General features: G+C 35.1%; 2 protein-coding genes across 4 annotated transcripts in view; one reads left to right on the plus strand and one right to left on the minus strand.

Moving 5' to 3' along the window:
• Window positions 1-16,093, minus strand: part of ash2l (ash2 like, histone lysine methyltransferase complex subunit) — a 19,137-nt gene extending 3,044 nt beyond the window's left edge. The window contains exons 1-15 of one of the 3 annotated variants that reach the window (XM_048181261.1): window positions 15,940-16,093; window positions 11,670-11,736; window positions 10,178-10,323; window positions 10,002-10,090; window positions 8,777-8,871; window positions 8,594-8,689; window positions 8,391-8,486; window positions 6,920-6,995; window positions 6,805-6,822; window positions 6,229-6,331; window positions 3,628-3,845; window positions 3,379-3,546; window positions 1,896-2,089; window positions 1,624-1,716; window positions 1,441-1,539 (exon numbers count right to left, since the gene is read on the minus strand). In XM_048181261.1, coding sequence (XP_048037218.1) covers window positions 1,441-1,539; window positions 1,624-1,716; window positions 1,896-2,089; window positions 3,379-3,546; window positions 3,628-3,845; window positions 6,229-6,331; window positions 6,805-6,822; window positions 6,920-6,995; window positions 8,391-8,486; window positions 8,594-8,689; window positions 8,777-8,871; window positions 10,002-10,090; window positions 10,178-10,323; window positions 11,670-11,736; window positions 15,940-15,986 — 1,605 coding nt within the window. In that variant the 5' untranslated portion in view covers window positions 15,987-16,093. Of the gene's footprint in view, window positions 1-1,440; window positions 1,540-1,623; window positions 1,717-1,895; window positions 2,090-3,378; window positions 3,547-3,627; window positions 3,846-6,228; window positions 6,332-6,804; window positions 6,841-6,919; window positions 6,996-8,390; window positions 8,487-8,593; window positions 8,690-8,776; window positions 8,872-10,001; window positions 10,091-10,177; window positions 10,324-11,669; window positions 11,737-15,939 lie in introns of all 3 variants that reach the window. The other 2 variants (XM_048181260.1, XM_048181262.1) reach the window with 2 other exon arrangements.
• A 4,461-nt stretch (window positions 16,094-20,554) lies between these two features.
• pnx (posterior neuron-specific homeobox) lies at window positions 20,555-22,947 on the plus strand. The gene is made up of 2 exons (XM_048181271.1): window positions 20,555-21,121; window positions 22,210-22,947. Exons 1-2 carry the CDS (start codon window positions 20,989-20,991, stop codon window positions 22,647-22,649), a joined length of 573 nt encoding a protein of 190 aa, XP_048037228.1. The 5' UTR covers window positions 20,555-20,988; the 3' UTR covers window positions 22,650-22,947.
• The last annotated feature ends 1,385 nt before the right edge of the window (window positions 22,948-24,332 follow it).

Genomic DNA, 24,332 nt, shown 5'->3' on the forward strand with positions numbered 1-24,332 from the left:
ATACTGCACCATCTAGTGTTTATACAGAGTAACTAATGACAGTTTTATAGCCGGGGTGTCAAACTTATATAGCTTAGCTAGACTGGAGGAAACTTCACGTTACGTGGGCCGAATCAAAACAAGGACATGAACTGTGACGCTGTGAAATTGCATCATCCACAGACACAGTTACAGGCAGACAGGACAAATTTGCACATAATAGGTATACTACCTTTTAAAAGCCTTTTGGGGTCAATACGATTTTTTAAATATTTTTATTCAGTATATATGCATTAAATTGATTATAAGTGACAGTTAAGACATTTATAATGTTATAAAATATTCTATATTTCTAATAAATGCTGTTCTTTTGAACTTTTCCACAACAACATGAAGCCACATAACTGTTTTCAACATTGATAATAATAATAAATGTTTTTTGAGCAGCAAATTAGAATGATTTTTGAAGGATCATGTGACACTGAAGACTGGAGTAATGATGCTTTGCATCACAGGAATAAATTATATCTTAAAATATATTCAAATAGAAAATAGCCATTTAAAATTGTAATAATATTTCACAATATTACTGTTTTTACTGTAATTTTGATCAAATAAATACAGTCTTGGTGAGCAGAAGAGACTTTCAAAAACAATTAAAAATCTTACTGACCCCAAACCTGTGGTTGTGCATAATAAAAAGTAAGATCCACAATAAAATGAAAGTTATAACATGCAACACAGCGAATTAAAGAGTTTCTTTCCTGCGGCATATCAACAAAGAATATCTGTTTAAATATTTAGTTTGCTTTGATTTACTTTGACAAAATCTGACTTTTAAGGTACATTTACATGACAACAACGTAATAAAAAGGAAACATTTTTCCTTTGTGTTTTTGAAAGGTTCTGCATGCGATCCCTGTTCACACGGATCCTGAGAAAACATCTGAAAATGCTGTATTATGCATGTCAGGCCAGTAGATGGCGATGTAAGGAACACTACAAGCTTGCGCACATATGCATTCTTCTACTATGCAGTGAATACAAAAAAAATTATTCAAGATAAGGGTAAATAATGCATCTCTGCTGGTCGTAGATGACGCAGTAAAGTGCTGTAAATTTACACTTTACTGGTGTTTAGAGCTGATAAACTCAGTATCTTCAGCAGCACAAACACAGTCATGTGGTTCGCCATTGTTGTTTTGGTTGTCCTCAAGCATCTCTATAGACTGAACACTTAATATGCACACAAAGTCACCGTTTTCACAAATTTGCATTTTTGTAGTTTACACAGAGACGATAATGATGTCATTTTCAAAAATGTTCACTTTGAAATCCTTTTTCAATATTTTGCATTTTCAGGCCCCCAAAATGCTGTTGTCGAGTAAATAAATGATTAATAAATGATTTTTAGTTGAAAACGGTGTCGTGTAAACACCCCCTTAGACCATTTTTCCGTACCGTGCAGCTCTTGTAGAGGGATATGGCAGGGTAGTACATCCCCTCAAACAGATTCTCATAGGCCACACCTTGATTCACTCCGTTCTTGAAAAATATCATCTAAAAACCAAAACATGAAACATCAGTGATGGCATCATAATGCAGTATTTTGAGTGCATGAATTCAATGCGATGAAACACTCACTCGGCTGGTACTGGTGGGTTTTAAACTCTTCTCAGCCTTGTCCACGTAATCTTTCTCTTCAAAGTACAAGTAGCTTTTGAATTTGATCAGCGCCTTTGAGGAGAATCGACAATATTATCACTTAAGATGACATTAGACAATTCATTTTATCTTTTAGGAGAGCACTAGCACATAGATGACATGAACTAAAAGTAAAAGTCATACTATAATGTTTTTTTTTTATTTATTTTTTTAAAGTAAGTAAAAGAATAAACTATTCAATTTGATCATACCTTGTCCTTGTACGTGTCAGGCAGAGCCTTGGCAGTTTCGGTCCCGTCTGGAAGCTCAATGTAAAAGCCCAAGATGTCGCCCTGCCCGTATCCGTCAGAGTAATGCTTTCCTATGGACTGATGGAAGCGCGTTCCTTTCTTACTGCGCCACGAGTAGCTGAACTTATCATAACCCAGAGGAGCTTGAAGGTTTCCTGGGATAAAAGACATATGATGAACACTGTAAATACATATTGCTGTATAAGTCAAAATTGCATCGTTGAGAGAAAAAACACACAGATAAATCGCATCTGAAATATTTCCCCTCACTCCACAAAAAACTGTTTAAATCTAATGGTACAGAAATTAAATAAAAAATAAGTATAAGCAAAATATAGTGCCATCCATTATAAACACCAAGCCTAAACACATTTATTTAAAGTGAATATGAAACTACCAGCATGTGGGAAATGAGCTAAACTTGGGTTCAAGTATACTGCAAAAGTTTGTAATAATTAAGTTTTTTTTTTAAATATTTTTGTCTCTTCTGCTCACCAAGACTGCATTTATTTGATCAAAAATACCGTAAAAACACTAATATTGTGAAATATTATTATGATTTTAAAGAACTGTTTTCTATGTGAATATATTGTAAAATATAATTTATTCCTGTGATCAAAGCTGAATTTTCAGCATCATTACTCCAGTCTTCAGTGTCACATGATCCTTCAGAAATCATTCTGATATGCTGATTTGCTGCTCAAGAAACATTTTTGATTATTATCAATGTGGAAATCATTGATTTCAACCAGTTTTTGCTGCTTAATATGTTTGTGGAAACGGTGATACACTTCCAAAAAAAAAAAAAAAAAAAGGAAATTAATACTTTTATTCAGCAATTAGCCAAAAATGACAGTAAAGACATTTATAATTTTACAAAGGATGCAGTTCTTTGAACTTTCTATTCATCAAAGACTCCTAAAAACATATTAATAAGTTTTATTAACTGTTTTCAACATTGATAATAATAGAAAATGTTTCTTGAGCAGCAAATCATCATATTAGAATGATTTCTGAAGGATCATGTGACACTGAAGACTGGAGTAATGATGCTGAAAATTCAGAAATAATAATAATCACAGAAATAAATGACATCTTAAAATATATTCACATAGAAAGTAGCCATTTAAAATTGTAATAATATTTCCAAATATTACTGTTTTTACTGTAGTTTTGATCAAATGAATGAAGCCTTGGTGAGCAGAACAGACTTCTTTTAAAAAAAATAAAAAATAAAAAAAATAAATCCAAACTTTTGGCCAGTAGTGTATCGCTCTCATACAGCAAAAATCGAAATATATTTTGCACGTTTTGCATGCTTGCTGTTAATTGCATTATATATATAAGTCGCAGCACATTTCAGATGATAAAAAAAATGGGATATATGTTCAGTAAGCTTCTATAACTGTTAGCAGGCTAAACACAGTGTTGTTACAGGACAGACCTAAAGGCTGCGACCAGCCCAGTCGAGCGGCAGTGTCCGGAGGCATCTCGTCCACAGTGACCTCAAAATACCACGAGCCCTTTCTGACCCCATGAGACGCTCGGACCATCGAGTAGCCCTTCTCTCCAGTCACCGTCAAGCGGTCATCCGAAATCTTTAGCTGTGGAGCTGAAATAGTCAAAAAGATTCATCAGTAAACCATTGTGCACAAGGTTTGTTTTGATTGGATGTTGTGGATGACACATGTACCTCTGTCATGCAGTGCCAGCAGCACCCTCTCATACAGACACGCGCGGTACAGGTCTCCAGGGATGGGCTTTCCGGCCCAGCAGTCCAGCTCCAGTTTTTCTGGATCAGGAGCGTGGGGATCCGGCTCGGCTAGGATGTAGCGATAACCGTCTTTGTTGAAGGGGTGCTCGAGAGGGTAACCATGAGGCGGCAGACGCTGCGCTGAGAACAGCGGGTCACTAAAACAAAGAGTAAAACTTAATCACACATTTTGCCTATAATTCTGTAATTGCAATTTTTTTTATATTGTATTAATTTCACATTGAATCTCCAAATTAATTTAGAAATAACATAAAGATGGTATATTTTAAATATGTGTTTAATGGCATCTTTTTTTCTAATGAATGCCAGTATCACTGATACTGATGTCTCTATTAAATGGTTTTTTCCCCCTCAATTTTAGCCAAGGGGATAGATTGTTGGCCCAGCCAATATTAAGCATTTTTCTGGTTATCAGTATCTGTCATTTTCAAAACCGATTTGCCGATAAAATAATTTAATTCTGAAATGCGCTATTTGGCCTTGATGCAGCCACCTCTGTCAGAACTCATTTGTTGCTTGTTGTTGTTTACTTCTTTAAACAGTTTTACAAAATGTTTACAGAATGCTGCTGGGTGCTCCCTGCACTTTTTATGTCATTATTATTATTATTAATATTAATATTAATGTTATTATTAACAGTTCTCAGAATTAAAGATATGTTTAAAAGCATTCAAAGAAAGTTTTTGTCAGAGCCCTTGTTATTCTTAAATTTTGGCATTAATTTTCATTTTTACACCAGACATATATTGGTTCAAAATATTGGTTATCGGTCTACTTGATCGCATCGGCCCTGAAAAACACATATCGGTTGACCCCTATTTTAGCCATTAATTATAGCCATTCAAAATTAAAAATGTTAAATGGCTTTAAAAATTTTTTTTTTTAAACTTTAATTTAAGTGAACTTAAAATTATCTTCACATTAATTATAAATTGAATATAGATTAATCCTTATTAAAGCTATAAAAGTTATTCAGCCAAGAGCAGCGAGTAATTTTCTCTTTTTCTTTTGTTCTTTGATTAACATTAACAACATAGACAGCTGCTGTCACTTTAAGACCTGAAGCACATGACCCAGATTTGACATGCATAAGTTTTTCTCAACTCTTTACGTTCATTTAACACTTTTTAACTCATTTAAAAGTGTGCTTACGAGGATACTCACCAAAAACAGGCATTTTGAAATAATTTCTTTTTTTTCTGTTCAAGTGCGAAAGGGTGTTTGTTTATGCTGCAGCTGCGTTAAAGGGTTAGTTCACCCAAAAATGAAAATTCTGTCATTTATTACTCACTCTTATGCCGTTCCACACCCCTTAAGACCTTCGTTAATCTTCGGAACACAAATTAAGATATTTTAGTTGAAATCCGATGACTCAGTGAGGCCTGCATAGCCAGCAATGTCATTTCCTCTCTCAAGATCCATTAATGTACTAAAAACATATTTAAATCAGTTCATGTGAGTACAGTGGTTCAATATTAATATTATAAAGCGACGAGAATATTTTTGGTGCGCCAAAAAAACCCCAAAATAACGACTTATTTAGTGATGGCCGATTTCAAAACACTGCTTCAGGAAGCTTCGGAGCAAAAATTAATCAGTGTATCGAATCATGATTCAGATCGTGAACTGCCAACGGCTGAAATCACGTGACTTTGGCGCTCTGAACAGCAGATTCGATACACTGATTAATTTATGATCCGATGCTTCCTGAAGCAGTGTTTTGAAATCGGCCGTCACTAAATAAGTCGTTATTTTGGTTTTTTGGCGCACCAAAAATATTATCTTTATAATATAAATATTGAACCACTGTACTCACATGAACTGATTTAAATATGTTTTTAGTACCTCTATGGATCTTGAGAGAGGAAATGTCATTGCTCCCTATGGAGGCCTCACTGAGCCATCGGATTTCAGCAAAAATATCTTAATTTGTGTTCTGAAGATGAACGAAGGGCTTACGGGTGTGGAACGACATGAGGGTGAGTAATTAATGAGAATTTTCATTTTTGGGTGAACTAATCCTTTAATTGCGTTAAATATATTTAACACGTTAAACTGAAATGAATTGCAAATACATGTATTGTTTTAAAATATTTTTCAATGTTTTTAATATTTATAAAATATTTTCACATTTAAAAATATTTTTATTTTAAAATTTGTTGTTTTTGGTTTGTTACCTGCTGAAGTAAAAGTTTTGGTTAATTTTTTTTGTTTTTTAACCAATTTTCAATGTGTAAAAAGAGAATAATTAAATCTCTTAAAGTTGTAATGATTGGATTTTGAAATGTGGGTGTTGGACTCATTAATGGATGTGAGCTTGCAGTCGACTGAGGAGGGAAATAAATGATTGGAGAAGTCTGTCATTTTCACCAGAAGATCCAGTTATGACATTTTGATGAAACATTACGAGGTCAAAAAAGAAAAGAAAAAAGTCACTCATTCACAATTAACAAGCATTTACAAAACAGATATGGTGAATTTTCATTTCACGTCGACTATAAGATGTGCTTGTTGTCGTACCTGCGGGTTCTCTTGGCCGTTCCAGCAGTGGCTCCATCCTGTTGCTGCTGTTGTTTGCGTTTGGCTCCTCTGCCTTTTCCTGTAGCAGCTGGAGGAAGCCCACCTGTGACAGATCCATACCTCTATTCAAAAACTGATGACGCAGAATCAACCTCAGCCTGATTCACATGCTCTGATCATCCAAAACTAACTTAAAGCCCAAACCCAAATGCTCGCAGCAGTTTACAGACAGAGATGCCCGGCTGAGTGTTGATCAGGGATTGAGTTCAATCTAATGGTCACAGCGTTTGACAAACACAACAATAAAATGTGAAAGCAATACGCCTCAGTCCATTCATATGTGCCAAAAGCCATGACGGTTAGATTTCACTGTCTAACAGGGAAGAGAGGGGGTGCAAGCACACAGAAACACGAATTAGTGCCGACATCAGGCTGCAGATTGAGGGGGAAGTGCCCAAAAGGAGCAAGCAAGTCAATCAAGAGCGCAAAGATCAATGCAAAGCGAGGGAAAGTTACAGGAGCACCAAACATCAGCCTTTGATTTCAAAAGCCACATGAAAAATGACCCATATTCACCTGAAAAACTTGATCCACCTGGAATACAACGCACAGCTTTAAAGGAACTCCCTCAGCATTGAGATTTAAATATGCAACTTTATCAATTTCTAGAGTCTAGAGCAGTCTGTCTCACCGTTCAACCCTCCAGCACCTGTGATGGTTGTCATCTGCTTCTGGTTGTCATATGATGGCCCAATATTGCCCAGATCCTGAATAAAACCAAACACAGAACATATAACAAGTATTAAAAGTAGTTTTAAGATTAGAAAGAAAAAAAAAAAAACTGTATGTTAGTGAGAAATCAAGTACTGTATGCCACAATGCAATGCATTCCCTTGATTGATAATTTGATTGGTCTGCTGAGACTGGATTAAAATGCTACTTAACTGTTCCCTGCACTGAACCTGCAATATAAGGTCATACTAATGTGGAATAATAATACTGTTTGAAATGTCTATTGCAGCCTACTGCATACTATTTTTAAAAAATAGAGAAGCCAATATACAGCATGAACCTCGCATTATGCTATTATTTTATACCAATCTTTAGGATTATATTTTATTTTATTCCAATCACTAGGGTTTTATTCCAATCTTTATTTATATCAATATTTTATTCCAATTTAATTAACTAATAAAGTGTAACCATATTTTGAAATAGCATTTATTTAATATTTACAGTTTTCAAGTTTTAGTAATTATGTGCTTTTGTCATTTTTATTAGTTTTTAAAAAATATTTATATATAGCTTTTAGTAATTTTAGTACTTAAACGTATTTATTTCAGTTCTTATTTACATCTTCATGTAAGTTTTTTTTTAAAGTTTAAGCTTTTCATCAAATATTTCTATTTTATTTTAGCTTTATTATAATTACCGAAAACATGTTTTATTTGTTTACATTGTAACATATTACTCTATTACAGTTTATGTAGTATGTATACTGTACTATAAGAAATTTACCTACTACATTTACCTACAAATAATATTTATTTGCAAAAATTATAATTACTTTTCAAAAATTATTATTCGGTATGTGAAGAATATAATGCAAGTATGCAGTATTCTATTTCAATTATACAGAAGTTCTACATTTTTCATTTAAAAATTCCATACTTTTCCAGACTCAAACTTCTAAACCTATTTGAACATTTTTCAACCCATATTTAACAAACGGTTCAAACAGCATTATTTTTTTGCATTCTATTGTGTACATAGCACAGTCATCTGTAAATATTTTCCAATGTTTTTTTTCAAAGGGATAACATGTGCTTGCACGATGAAGAACCTAAAATGCTTTATTAACTGCTTATTTTTACTTCTGACACATCGGTTTGATACTGTAATTGTGGTTTGATGTTGCACGATGACCAAACAGTGACGTACAGTCTGATTTAGATGATGTTTCACAGCTTTATCTGTTGCTGGTTTGAGTGGCACATGCACATTCATTTAGTGAACACTCTGTTTTCATTTTTTTCCATACTGGAATATCCGGACCTGGAATTGCTCAAATTCCATACTTTTCCAAACTGCGTAGCAAAACTGATAATAATCACTCTGTCTATAAAGTAGGAAAACAATTTAAACAGCGTTATGGGTCGCACCTGATCAAGCAAACCAAATTTGGGATAGTCCTCTTCAGGGTCTTTGCTGCCGGGGTCTGGATGTTCTTTCACCAGGAAAACATCACGCTCTTTACTCTGAGTCCAAACAACACAAATCAGCATTTATAAAACTCAATAAACCACATTACAAGACACAAAAAATTAAGAATCAAGAGAATCTCTCAAACAAACCAATTACTCACCATAGTCTTGACAATATTATTTGGCCATGTCAGTTTGCCAGGCCTCTGACGGGTCGTCATACACTCCCAGTATTTGTCAATGAAAGGTATGATGTCCTTTACAAGAGACCAAACAACACCACTGAAACCACAATGTGTGAAAAACATGGCACTACAATCAGTTAACTTCAGCAGAAAGTGTACCTTATCTTTAGAGAACATTGTTTTGGGATGCTCCTCTTGAGTTCTGGACCTCCATGTCAGATTTGCCAAAGCGGTGAGACACATCTCCTTCAGATCTGTGGATATAATAAAGAAAACATGTTCTGATGTACTTTACTTCACACAACCTACGTAAAAAAAAGAGAGATGCACCGATTGCAACCGGCAGGTCATCTATTTTTTTGTGGTTTCATTTTGGCTGATCTCTTGCACACAAACTGCATTATAGTCATTTCCCAAATGTCATTTGTGTGGAAATATTATGAAGTCTGTAAACAGGGCGTTAACACAGGCCAGAGACAGGACACGTTGAATACGGACGCAAAGAGAGGAGAGCACAGAAAATACTGTACCAGATCACCGTTTGATGCTTAAAATAGAGGAAGAGAAATATAAATATTTAATTGGGGGTTGGTGGTTTACATGAATGCGTCTCTAAAGGGAACTGAGTATCTTCAGAATAGTTTTGATGGCATTTTCTATTCCTCTTTATAAGCAAAGCGCTGCTTTGTGAACAGCAGCAACCAAGGAAATGCTATATCTATTCTCTCTGCTGATCCATAAGTGCCACCTACTGTCATAGAGTGAATTTGCATTTTTCATTCTGCCGTTTTTGCATGCGCCACGCATTACGTAATCACGTTGGAAAGGTCACGCATGACGTAGGCGGAAGTATTGAAGTATCACAGAGCTAGTGCAAGACAAGCATTTGTGGTTAAAAAGTATCTAATTTTAATTTTTGTTTAGAAAACGACCGATTGTTTCTCTAGATGAGACTCTTATTCCTCGTCTGGGATCATGTAGAGCTCTTTGAAGCTGCACTGAAACTGACATTTGGACCTTCAACCCGTTGAACCCCACTGAAGTCCACTATATGGAGAAAAATCCTGGAATGTTTTCATCAAAAACCTTCATTTCTTTTTGAAGAAAGAAAGACATGAACATCTTGGATGACATGGGTGTGAGTAAATTATCAGGAAATTTTAATTCTGAAGTGAACTAATTCTTTTAGGCCAGTTTGGCCTGTAATAGAGCAAATAAACAACAAAAAAATCTGCTTGAAGAAAAAATAAAAATCAGCAACTGGTATCAGAATCGGGCCATTTGCTTGTAAAAAACTGGCAATCGGAAACGGCCATTAAAAGTCAGCAACAATTCAAACAGCAGTATGCAACACTAATTCAGCAAGTCAAACAGATCTACTCACTTGCTTGTTTCCTCAGAAAGTATGTGTTCCCGCTGTGGTGACACACGTTGCAGTGAAACACATAATTGGTCATGAACGGCAGGCAAGTTCTGCAGGAATGAGAAAACAGACAGCTTAAGTACATGCATGTGGGACATCCGTCCATCTAAGCCAGGAGATCATAGAGACCAACGCACGCCGTGTCAATGCTGAACGTGTCTGCTGTGAACCACTTCATGCACAGTGCACACTGCAGCTCCACATCACCCAGCTGACGGCCGTTCTCATCGTCTCCAGAGCCCGTCTGTGCATCCGCCGCTTCAGAACTGTCACCCGCCGTGTCCTGAGGACCCAAACAAACACAGTGTTAAGTTGTACTGAAAACCTGCTTAAAAGTCACCATGAAACAGCACATTCTTTAGCCGTTTGACTTCTGTAATGTGACATTTCCAAGTGTTGCAAGACATTCAGTGAGGTATTAGGGCTTTTTATATACAAAATGTTATACTTATCCATAGGGAATTGATTTAAAAAAGGATTAAGAAGCAGAGTTATTGTTAACTAAAATGAGAACTATTAAAAATGGTTCAGTAATAAAAGAAATAAAGCTGAATATATAGATTTATAATATGCATGTAAAGTTGAAATATATATATATATATATATATTTTTTTTTTCAGCTTTACATACTTTAAATACATATTTATTATTAGATGAAAAACTTTAACTTAAATAAATGAAATGTTTAACTAACTGAAATAAGTTTGTTAAAGTCCTAAAATTACTAAAACTGAAATTAATTAAAGCTACATGAAAATAAAAGGTAGTTTAGAGTTCAATTCTCACTATTAACTAGTTGCTTATTAGCATGCATATTACTAGGATATTGGCTGCTTATTACTACTTATAAAGCACATATTAATACCTTATTCTGCATGATCATATTCTACATCCCATAATCCTACCCAATACCTGAACTTAATAACTACCATACTAACTATTAGCAGTAATTAAGAGTTTGAAGAAAAAGTCGTAGTTAAAAGTTAGTTAATAGTGAGAATGAGACCCTAAATTAAAGTCTGACCAAATAAAAATATATAATATATAACATATATAAAATTAAAATGACAAAAGTATATAATTACTAACAGTGCAGTCAATTAATCACATCCAAAATAAGTTTGTGTTAACATAATATGTACTGTGTATAATTATTATGTATATATAAATACACACACATGCATGTATATATTTATGAACAAATTGTTATATATATATATATATATATATATATATATATATATATATATATATATATATATATATATATATATATATATATATATACACACACACAAATATTTCTTAATACATGTATGTGTGTATTTAAATATACATAATTATACACAGTACACACACACATACATTATGTAAAATCAAACTTATTTTGGATGCGATAGTTTGACAGCCCAAACTAAAACTTAAATGAAAACTAAAAAATATAAAAATAAAGGCTAATTCAAAATATATAAATTATACTAAAATAACAGTTAAAAGGATGAGCAATATGTGTAATAATGTAAATCATTCACAATAAGAGAAGGAATGAGTGTTCAAATCTAGATTATTGAATTTCTTATGTTGACTTAAAGATGCATAATGTATTAAAAAAATGTAAAAACATCATACCATAGTCTCTTTTCCACTGGACGACTCCGTCTCCATGTTTGTGTTCAGATCTCCAAATGAAGAATCGCTGCAAAAACACATACAGGTTCATCTCAATAAATTAGAATGTCGTGGAAAAGTTCCTTTATTTCAGTAATTCAACTCAAATTGTGGAACTCGTGTATTAAATAAATTCAATGCACACAGACTGAAGGTCTTTGGTTCTTTTAATTGTGATGATTTTGGCTCACATTTAACAAAAACCCATCTCAATAAATTAGAAAACTTCATAAGATCAATAAAAAAGGATATTTTAAACAGAAATGTCAGGCTTCTGAAAAGTATGTTCATTTCTATGCACTCAATACTTGGTTGGGCTTCCTTTTGCATGAATTACTGCATCAGTGCAGCGTGGCATGGAGGCGATCAGCCTGTGGCACTGCTCAGGTGTAATGGAAGCCCGGATTGCTTTGATAGCGGCCTTCAGCTCTTCTGCATTGTTGAGTCTGGTGTCTCTCATCTTCCTCTTGACAATACCCCATAGATTCTTTTTCTCCTTAGCCCAGGTAAGACGCTTCTGACATTGTCTTTGGTTCAGAAGTGGCTTGGTACATGGAATGTGACAGTTGTAGCTCATTTCCTGAAGACGTCTGTGTGTGGTGGCTCTTGATGCACTGACTCCAGCTTCAGTCCACTCCTTTTGAAGCTCTCCTAAGTTCTTAAATCTGCTTCGCCTGACAATCTTCTCAAGCCTGCGGTCATTCCTTTCATTTGTACACCTTTTCCTACCACACTTTTTCCTTCCAGTCAACATTCCATGAATATGCTTTGACACCGCACTCTGCGAACAGCCAGCTCTTTCAGCAATGTGGCTTACCCTCATTGTAGAGGGTCTTGATGATCGTCTTCTGGACAACTGTCAAGTCAGCAGACTTCCCCATGACTGCTGTTGCGATTACTGACCTAAACCCAGTATTTATACCCCGAGAATGGTAATTTAATAGAACTTGAAATTAAATACAGGGCGATCGACAATACGGACTGCCCGATGACATTTCCAGTGTGAACGACGCTCGGGACAGTAGACGGAACTGTCACTTGCCCGATCGGGCCAGTGCTGTAGGGTGTGCGTATATCGTCTATGATATTGTAATTGTTGATTTAACGAGCTGATATTACAGAGTACGTCCCTCACTTTACACAAAACAAACAAAAACACACCCATTGAGTGCACGCATGCACTACGTGACGTAGTCTAGTAGGTTAAACTAGTGCACCTGCATATTTAGTGCACGATTTCACTGCGTGATTTAGTCTATTAAAATGCCCCCAGAATTCAAGATATAGGGCAAAAAGCCCCTGTATGCCTTTTATATTTATATAATTTAATATAGTTAACCAATATTACACGAAGAGCGCCATTTTTTTCCAAATATAAGTGATTACAAATGTGATACTAATTTTATACAATGTACAGTTTAATAAAAAAGCAGTTTATATTAAGTGACTTACATTTTAGACCCCAAATCGCTTGTTTCGCTCTATTTTGCCAACGAAAATAGTTCCAAACACAGGCCACAGCATTGTTTTGCGTCTCTGAGCAACACTTCCTGAATGAATCGGTTGAATCTTATGACTCACTCATTAACAGGGACTTGCTGCCACCTACTGGCGGGTTTAATTTCACATTTAAAGCATCTTTTCATTTTATACATAATTTCAAATAACAATATCTTCAAATCATTATTTATGCATCAGTAACTGCTCTTGACTGATAACTTTAATTAAAGTTTAATCTATAGTTATACATTAGATTACAATTTCTGTACCTGAAACAGGTTTAAGCCTACATAACCTGAAAAGCTCTGTTTTTATGTTTATTCTGTTGTATTTAGGCTATTTTTGCCATTTCTTGTAATTTGATTACTTGTCTAACAATATTTAAAATTTAAGTGAGTTAATTTAGTAGCTTTTGGGTGTCATAACCTTATTTATTAAGGTTGCATGTATCAAAAACAACGAAAACCATAACTAGGCTTATATTATAGGCCCCTTTTCTTTTCTTTTCTTTTTATTCTTTTATTACTATTTTTTTATTGTGGGGCCAGTGAAAATTTTGGTAGGGCAAGTAAAAATTTTAACCACTGGCCTGACCGGGCGAGCACAAAAAAATCCTTAGCGTTGAACCCTGAAATATTCTAATAATTTGAGATACTGATTTTTTTATTTTGATGAGCAGCAAGCTGTAATCATCAAAATGAAAACAAAAAAGTCTGGAAATATTTTACTTTATGTCTAATAAATCTAGAATATATTTAAGTTTTACTTTTTGAATTAAATTACAAAAAAAAAAAAAAAGTTTTCATGTTATTCTAATGTGCAACGATTAATCATTTGCAAAATAAACGTCTGTGTTTACATAATATATGTGTGTGTTCTGTGTATAATAATTATGTATATATAAATACAGACACATACATGTATATATTTAAGAAAAATGTTAGATTTATATATAAAATATTTATATTTATATGTAATATAAAATATATATAAATATATATATTTATTTAAACATGCATATATTTCTTAAATTTATACATGTGTGTATTTATATATACATAATTAATATACACAGAACACACACATATATTACGTAAACACAGACTTTTATTTTGCAAACGAAAAATCGCGATTAATCGTTGCACATCCCTATAGGTAACTTATTCTTTAAAGGGTTAGTTCACCCAAAAATGAAAATTCTGTCATTTATTACTTACCCTCATGTCGTTCCACACCCGTAAGACCTTTGTTAATCTTCGGAACACAAATTAAGATATTTTAGTTGAAATCTGATGGCTCAGTGAGGCCTGCATAACCAGCAATGACATTTCCTCTCTCAAGATCCATAAAGATACTAAAAACATATTTAAATCGGTTCATGTGAGTACAGTGGTTCAATATTAATATTATAAAGATACGAGAATATTTTTGGTGCGCCAAAAAAACTAAATAACGACTTATTTAGTGATGGCTGATTTCAAAACACTGCTTCAGGAAGATTCGGAGCGTTATGAATCAGTGTATCGAATTATGATTCAGATCGTGTGTCAGAAAGTGATTCCCAATTCGCGTACTTATGCACTATTCTATGACGTTTTTAAGTATAAATAGTGCAAGTAGTGTGTTCACACTGAAAATTCCAAAATGAAAAAGTCCACTTTTTAATACCCGGATGATGCACTAAATTAACAGAAAAAACCTTATACAAAATAACCTTATACAATTCACGCACTACATGGATGAGTACATAGTGCATAAGTACATAGTGTATAAGTGCATAGTGTGTCGTTTGGGACGCAACTAAACTGCCAACTGCTGAAATCATGTGACTTTGGCGCTCCGAACCGCTGATTCAACACGCTGATTCATAACGCTCCGATGCTTCCTGAAGCAGTGTTTTGAAATCGGCCATCACCATATAAGTCGTTATTTTGGCGCTCCAAAAATATTCTCGTCGCTTTATAATATTAATATTGAACCACTGTACTCACATGAACTGATTTAAATATGTTTTTAGTACATTAATGGATCTTGAGAGAGGAAATGTCATTGCTGGCTATGGAAGCCTCACTGAGCCATCGGATTTCAACAAAAATATCTTAATTTGTGTTCCGAAGTTTAACGAAGGTCTTACTGGTTGGAACGGCATGAGGGTGAGTAATAAATGACAGAATTTTCATTTTTGGGTGAACTAACCCTTTAAGGGGTCATATATCATAATCACGAGCTCATTAGCACATCACAACCCACATTTACATATCAACACCACTGACCTCTCTATATAAACATTATTTATTATACAGCTGATCATCAGCACCTATACAGCTCTGATGAATAACAACAAATCACAACAGAGGTTGAAACATAATACATACATAAACATATACGAATTGAATGAAATGAGAGTAACGAATCTTCTGTTTTGGAAAGAACCTTTAGGGTAAATTAGGTAATATCATGTTTATGTACAGTAAGAAATATCTATACTATGTTCATTATATAAACATCAAATTAATAAAATGAAAGATCACAGGGGACAAAAAGCAAATAAACAAGATCGTGAAAACACCATCAATCCATTACAGCACTTGACTTGAGTGCTGCCATGTTGTTTATGCGTTAAAAGGCGATATTAATATAACAGGTTTGCAATGTAGATTTGTTCATGTGTTTAATTACTTGATATCATCAGTGTTTTAATTGAATAAAGTGTGTTTTTGTTGGTTCTCACCCGTCTGCTGTGTCTCTCTCAGTCACTGAACGCGCCTCCGCAGCCATCTTTCAAATAACGACTGACGACTCAAATCTCGCGATGATACAGTGCTTCATCGCTGCCATACTGTGCGTGATTCACTCTATGGCCACACGCACACTGACACCTGTCGGAAAACTGTTGAATTACTGTGGAAAACAGTAGTATAGTATAGGCTTGGCTTCTGTTAAAAAGATTTTATTTTTTAACCATGTGTTGTTTGTCTTTTAGAGTTATTTATTTGTTGTTTAGCCAGATTTTATCATTTTGTACCTTTGTAGTTTAGATTAACAACCCTATTTATTTTAAAAAAGTGTTACAATGCAGATTGAGTATAGTATATAGATATCTCTTTTTTAAACCATGTGTGGTTTGTTATCTTGTGTAAATACAACATTTAATTTTATTTCTTTAATTATTTAATAAATATGATCAAACTGCGCAGAAGTGTTTAACAGCAAAATAGTTTCTTCCTGTATGGACAGATGCTTGAACGAACTATTTCCACAAATCAAATTTCTTTTGAATACACAGTGGACATCAAATCCATCGTAAACCTGTAAAACATGGTTTAAACATCTATTACCACTAAAACATCCTTTTGTTCCTCTGAAACTACAGGACAATTATGTGATGGACTGTTGTTACGCAGAAAGGCCAGACACCCGCGGAGAGAATTGCCTTGTTGATGGAATGTAAAAGAGGCCCGGGAGGATTGTTCCAATACATGCTGTTTTCTCTGTCCGTCTCGCTGATGTATTGTGGCCATCTGTGACGTACAGACAGAATGAGCCCTTACATGTTTATTCTGAATCAACACTTTGTACAAATCAAGCTCAAAATACAATCACAAAGTATGCTATCATGGAAAAAATGATAAATAAAAAAAAGATTATTTTGAGATGCATTGAATATTTCCTACCATACACATGACATTGTGCCAAGTCTGTAATACAGAAGTCCCTATAACAGGTTCATGTGATTGTAGAACAAACTGAAAAATAATTTGACTAATAATGTTTCTAGAACAGCAAATCAGCATATTACAATGATTTCTGAAGGATCATGTCACACTGAAGACTGGAGTAATGATGCTGAAAATGTGGCTTTGATCACAGGAATAAATTACATTTTACAATATATTCAAATAGAAAACAACTATTTTAAATTGTAATAATATTTCACAATTTTACTTCATCAGTCTGACTACACATGCTACAAACACTCACAACGCAACAAGATACATAAACATGCAGCAAATACTCACAACGCAACTAAATACAGAAACGTGCTGCAAATATTCACAACGCAACTAAATACAGAAACGTGCTGCAAATATTCACAACGCAACTAAATACAGAAACGTGCTGCAAATACACACAATGCAACGAAATACAGAAACGTGCTGCAAATACTCACAACCAACCAAATACAGAAACATGCAGTAAATACTCACAACGCAACTAAATACAGAAACGTGCTGCAAAGACTCACAATGCAACCAAATACAGAAACATGCTGCAAATACACACAATGCAACGAAATACAGAAACGCACTGCAAATACTCACAACCCAACCAAATACAGAAACATGCTGCAAATACTCACAATGCAACGAAATACAGAAACATGCTGCAAATACTCACAACCCAACCAAATACAGAAACATGCTGCAAATACTCACAACCAACCAAATACAGAAACGTGCTGCAAATACTCACAATGCAACCAAATACAGAAACGCGCTGCAAATACTCACAATGCAACCAAATACAGAAACATGCTGCAAATACTCACAATGCAACGGAATACAGAAACATGCTGCAAATACTCACAACCAACCAAATACAGAAACGTGCTGCAAATACAATGCAACTAAATACAGAAATGCGCTGCAAATACTCACAACCCAACTAAATACAGAAACGCGCTGCAAATACTCACAACCCAACTAAATACAGAAGCGTGTTGCAAATACTCACAATGCAACCAAATACAGAAACATGCAGTAAATACTCACAATGCAACTAAATACAGAAATGCGCTGCAAATACTCACAACCCAACTAAATACAGAAACGCGCTGCAAATACTCATAACCTAACTAAATACAGAAACGCGGTGCAAATACTCACAACCCAACCAAATACAGAAATGCGCTGCAAATACTCACAACCCAACCAAATACAGAAACATGCAGTAAATACTCACAACCCAACTAAATACAGAAACGTGCTGCAAATACTCACACTGCAACCAAATGCAGAAACGCGCAGCAAATACTCACAACACAATGCAACTAAATACAGAAACGCGCTGCAAATACTCACAATGCAACTAGATAAATACCGAAACGTGTTTCAAATACTCACAACACAACTAGCTAAATACAGAATCGCGCTGCAAATACTCACAACGCAACCAAATACAGAAACGCGCTGTAAATACTCACACCGCAACCAAATACTGAAACGCGATGCAAATACTCACACCACAACCAAAAACAGAATCGCCTTGCAAATACTCACAACGCAACTAGCTAAATACAGAAACGTGCTGCAAATACTCACAATGCAATTAGCTAAATACAGAAACGCATTTCAAAATACTCACAACACAACTAGCTAATTACAGAAACATGCTGCAAATACTCACAATGCAACTAGCTAAATACAGAAGCGTGTGCTGCAAATACTCACAACGCAATGCAACTAAATACAAAACACACTGCAAATACTCACAGCGCAACTAGCTAAATACAGAAACACATTTCAAATACTCACAATGCAATGCAACTAAATATAGAAACACGCTGCAAATATTCACAATGCAACTAGTTAAATACAGAAGCGTGTGCTGCAAATACTCACAACGCAACCAAATACAGAAACGTGCTGCAAATACTCACAACGCAATGCAACTAAATACAGAAACACATTGCAAATACTCACAACGCAATGCAACTTAAATACAGAAACACATTGCAAATACTCACAACGCAACTAGCTAAATACAGAAACGAGCTGCAAATACTCACAACGCAACCAAATATAAAACATGCTGCAAATACTCACTATGCACACGATCAGGGTGTTAAAATAAACAAAAAAAAGCTCACCTTTCAGGTCATCGAACAATACCACTGACGAGTAGACTTTGAACAATAAGCAGTCCCAGCCAGGTTCATCACTTGTTGGGGAAACATTATTTCTGTTGTGATCTGTGCTATTTGCAGCATGTTTTTGTATTTAGTTGCGTTGTGAGTATTTGCAGCACGTGTATTCAAACTGATGATGTTTTCTTAATTTGCTGGCATTTTTTCTATTTGCATGTTGAGCTCTCTCGTCTACCGTAGTTTTGCCTTTTTTTGAAATAATAATAGTGAATTTTTATAAAACAAATTGCATCACACTGGCTATTATAGTCCATATCAGCCGACCCACGCAATGGTCAATAATTTATATGTGTTCAACTTCAAAAGACTCTAAGAATTAAGTGTAGGTTAATAAGGTTAATCTGTTTTCAGCAGAACCACTAGAGAACTTCTCATGTGTAATTGAGCTGTAAAGCAGCAAAGCTCCAGGCACACTACTTCTGTAGGACCCTTGCTGGTGCATCTCCTCATCCTCATCGGTCCGGACAAAGACGCAGGTCAGGCAGGGTCAGAGACACTAGTGACATCTGCTAATTGTCCTGGTGGGCCGGCTAAGCCTCGCTCAGTGAATACCAGCAGCATAGTTGGCGTTGGCGCCTGGCAGCTGCCGCGGTGGGCCACCTCTGGAGGCTTTGGGGATTATTTACAACATCATAAAGCCATTGTCTGGATGCTCCTACTGTGCACACAACTCATCAAGGTGAAGAGGAGCACACTTTGTGCTGCATTAGATGTTGCAACATAAAATTGCCTCCACAAACTTTGCTGCCTGCATGCATAAGAGCTTTTTTAGATCTTAATATGCCAATTAAAACAAATACAACTGTCCTAGACACAAAGTGTAAAGCATTTCTAAAGTGCTTGTTTTTAAATGAGGAAGTCTTTACATGCATTTTGCATTCAATTATATTGTATTGACATGTTTAAATGTCGCTTAGTTTTGTACAGAACAGCTAAAGTAAATGCTCATTTTGGTCTTTGGTTTTGTTAAAAACAAATGATTTTTATTAAATGAAAAAAAAATTAATATGCATTTGTTTTTCCATTTGGTCACCTAAATTATTGAACCTAAATTATACAATATTTCCTAACATACATATGACATTGTGCCAAGTCGTCAATGCAAAAAAAAAAAAAAAAAAAAACAGAAAAAAACTTTTTTATTTCCATTTACTAAAATATATTTTATTTTATATTTTTGAATAAATGTTAAATATAAATATTATATGAAATATATTGGCATGTATTAAAATTTAAAATAAATAATACACTAAAAATACACTAATGTGTGTGTGTGTGTATATATATATATATATATATATATATATATATATATATATATAGCCTATATATATACGCACACACACAGACAAACTTTTATATTAGATGTGATTAATTGATTTAACAGTACTAACATATTTAATTTGACTTTTTAACATGGTTTTTAATTTAATTTATTCTCATTTTACTTTAGTTTTAGTTTAATTTAAACATGCTCACCTCACAAAAAATTTTTCTGGAAGACTTTAGTCGATTATTTAGCATAACAACAGCTTCTCACACGCTCGACCACCGTAAAATCACACAATTGCAAATAACGACAAGCACTGATACAAAAAACTACACGGCTCTTCAGAAAAGGGCACATTTTAACCAGATGCAGGGCAATAAATGGCAAAGGAAGCGTGTCACCCACTGAGACACATTCACATGTTAAAGTGTGTAAAGGAGGAGTTTGAGGGTTTGGTTTAAACTCACTGAGGTCCTTTAACATGTTAATTTTACACGCGTCTGTTTGAGGTGTATATAAAGGTATGGAGACAGTCAGATATCACAGTTCACATTTACTCGCTGCTCTTGGAACAGACGGTCAGGATGCATGAAGAAACGGGCAATTCTGCACTGCAGGGAAAAACCTCCTTTTCCATCGCCGACATTCTGGATCCATCCAAATTCAACGGGATGCATCAGGAGATGCAGAGAGACGTCAAGACTCGGGAAAGCTCAAGTGAGTTTCAGTCCTTCACATGAGAAAATAAATGTTTTTACATCCATTTTTATGTAGTTGTATAAAATAGTGATTACGTAACGACCAATTTCAACATACACAAAAAACAAAGCGAATAAGAGACTTTTGAATATTTCCAAATGAAAAAATCTTTCAGGTTTTCTCCAGGAGAGGGCAGTGTGTACGGTGTTTGTTTTTAAAGGGTTAGTTCACCCAAAAATGAAAATTCTGTCATTTATTACTCAGCCTTACTCAGCCTCCTCACCCGTAAGACCTTCATTCATCTTCAGAACACAAATTAAGATATTTTTGATGAAATCCGATGGCTCCATGAGGCCTGCATAGCCAGCAATGACATTTCCTCTCAAGATCCATTAATGTACTAAAAACATATTTAAATCAGTTCATGTGAGTACAGTAGTTCAATATTAATATTAGTTTGGTGCGCCAAAAAAAACAAAATAACGACTTACATAGTGATGGCCGATTTCAAAACACTGCTTCAGGAAGCACAGTGTGTCGAATCAGCAGTTCGGAGCGCCAAAGTCACGTGATTTCAGCAGTTAGGGCGGTTCGACACGCGATCCGAATCATGATTCGACACACTGATTCATTTGTGCTCCGAAGCTTCCTGAAGCAGTGTTTTGAAATCGGCCATCACTAAATAAGTAGTTTTTTTGTTTTTGGCGGTCCAAAAATATTCTCATCACTTTATAATATTAATATTGAACCACTGTACTCACATGAACTGATTTAAATATGTTTTTAGTACCTTTATGGATCTTGAGAGAGGAAATGTCATTGCTCCCTATGCAGGCCTCACTGAGCCATCGGATTTCAACTAAAATATCTTAATTTGTGTTCCGAAGTTTAACGAAGGTTTTACAGGTGTGGAACGACATGAGGGTGAGTAATAAATGACAGAATTTTCATTTTTGGGTGAACTAACCCTTTAATGGGAATGTTAGCAAAAATTATTAGAGCATAGGCTATTATTTGTTAGCTGGATTGAGGTGCCACAATACAATTTAGATTAAATAATTCACACACTGATTATAACGTTCTAATGGCAACTTTTCACATTTCAGTTAAACCTGTAAATAAAGGCACTGTCAAGACAACTTCTTCTCAGGACACAACAGCTTCAAACATCCCCAGCGTTTCTGGCACAAAAGGAAAGTCGAAGCGCATCCGCACTGCGTTCACACTGGATCAGCTGCGCATCCTGGAGCGAAGCTTCCAGAACAGCCACTATCTGTCTGTGTTTGAGCGCCACTGCATCGCCACAGCCCTCCATCTGTCCGAAACACAGGTCAAGATCTGGTTTCAGAACCGACGCACCAAATGGAAGAAGGAGCAAGAAGGTCAAGAAGGAGAGGAGCAGAACCATTGCGAACCTCCTGCGTTTGTGCAGAACTCTTTTCTGTACACACTACCTGGACATCACGCAAATCCTGTGCATTATTACACACCACAAACACCTTACCTGAACCCATCTTACCATCACCAGACCCTCATGATGTTCTGATCCACTTCTATAAGCATCAGAGAAACTTTTTAGTGTCTAGTTCTTTAGAGTGTTAAACAACAAAACCGATGTACTGATCTAATGAAACATCAATAACTTTTTAATCCCTAGAAGTTTTTGATTTGAAGTTCTTTGCTCTAAAGAACCATTGAAGAAAGGCTATTTTTAATAGTGAATGAATGAACACCAGCAATATATTTAATGTGATATTTAATTTTTGTAACCATTGTCATAATATTTATGTCTTTGACCATTATATTTATACCACATTTTAAATGCATGTATTTGTAATATTACAATAAAGCTTATATTTTTGCACTTTTGATCTTATTTTGCCATTTCACAGTTATAATTAAACCTATAAATCTCTTCTGTCTAAAGGCCCGTTCACACCAAGAACGATAACTATATTTGTGTCCACACCAACGAACGATAGCGGTCTGTTTATTCTAAACACAAGCGCAGCAGTTTCAAAGTGTCTACATTTTGCTGTTCTTGTTGCATTTACACGGCTTTAACCAGCAGATGTCCTCATCATGCTATGTTTCAAGTGAATAGCTAGTGTAATCGATCTAGTGAATTGAGCTGACTAAGTCAATATAGTGGACAACACCTAGTCTTTTTTAACTTCAACTTCAAAGGAAGCAAGACAGTGTTGTCAAAACTAGCGCTGAATACCTGAGGTAATTTTATGTTACACTGTTTGCTAATGATAATGATCTACGGAGCCTCAGACATGACATGCAGGAAAAAAAATTAAATCGTGTACACAATTTACTAATTCGTTCCTTCGATTTACTAAATCATTCCCTAGATTTACTAAATTGCGTGCACAATTTACTAAATCGTTCCCTCGATTTACTAAAATGTGCGCATGATTAATTTTTTTTTTCCTTGTGGTGTTTTTTATATGCTTTAAGATGAAAGATCTTTAAAGGAATACTCCACTTTTTTTGAAAATAGGCTCATTTTCCAACTCCTCTAGAGTTAAACGGTTGAGTTTTACCATTTTCGAATCCATTCAGCCAATCTCTGGGTCTGGCGGTACCACTTTTAGCATAGCTTAGCATAGTTCATTGAATCTGATTAGACCGTTAGCATCTCGCTCAAAAATTACCAAAGACTTTCGATATTTTTCCTATTTAAAACTTAACTCATCTGTAGTTACATCGTGTACTGAGAATGACGGAAAATGAAAAGTTGCTGCCGTACCATGGGTGATATTATGATATTACGCACCGCCTGTGACACCCTGCTTGCACAGCGAGCGTGCCTTGCAACCATGGAGACATTTGTGAGAGGCGCTGCATAATATCATAATATCACCCATGGTATGGCAGCAAACTTCATTGATTATTACGCAGGAATGAGAGTATAGTTCCTAGACATACATATCAGCCTAGAAAATCAGAACTTTTAATTTTTCGTCGGTCTTAGTACACGATGTAACTACAGAAGAGTCAAGTTTTAAATGGGAAAAATATTGAAACTCTTTGGTCGTTTTTGAGCGAGATGCTAACGGTCTAATCAGATTCAATGAACTATGCTAAGCTATGCTAAAAATGGTACCACCAGACCCGCAGATCGGCTGAATGGATTCAATAATGGTAAAACTCAACTGTTTAACTCTACACTGTAAAAAAAATCCCGTTGTTTCTACGGAAAAATACCGGCAGCTGTGGT

The sequence above is a fragment of the Megalobrama amblycephala genome, linkage group LG2 (assembly GCF_018812025.1).
Source record: "Megalobrama amblycephala isolate DHTTF-2021 linkage group LG2, ASM1881202v1, whole genome shotgun sequence".
NCBI classification, from domain to species: Eukaryota; Metazoa; Chordata; class Actinopteri; order Cypriniformes; family Xenocyprididae; genus Megalobrama; species Megalobrama amblycephala.

What these genes read in the sequence shown, in the direction of transcription:
- pnx (XM_048181271.1), top strand. Translation starts at nt 20,989, where the DNA reads ATGCATGAAGAAACGGGCAATTCTGCACTGCAGGGAAAAACCTCCTTT. An exon ending in CAAGACTCGGGAAAGCTCAA is followed by an intron (nt 21,122 to 22,209) that starts GTGAGTTTCAGT and finishes TTCACATTTCAG; the next exon opens with TTAAACCTGTAAATAAAGGC.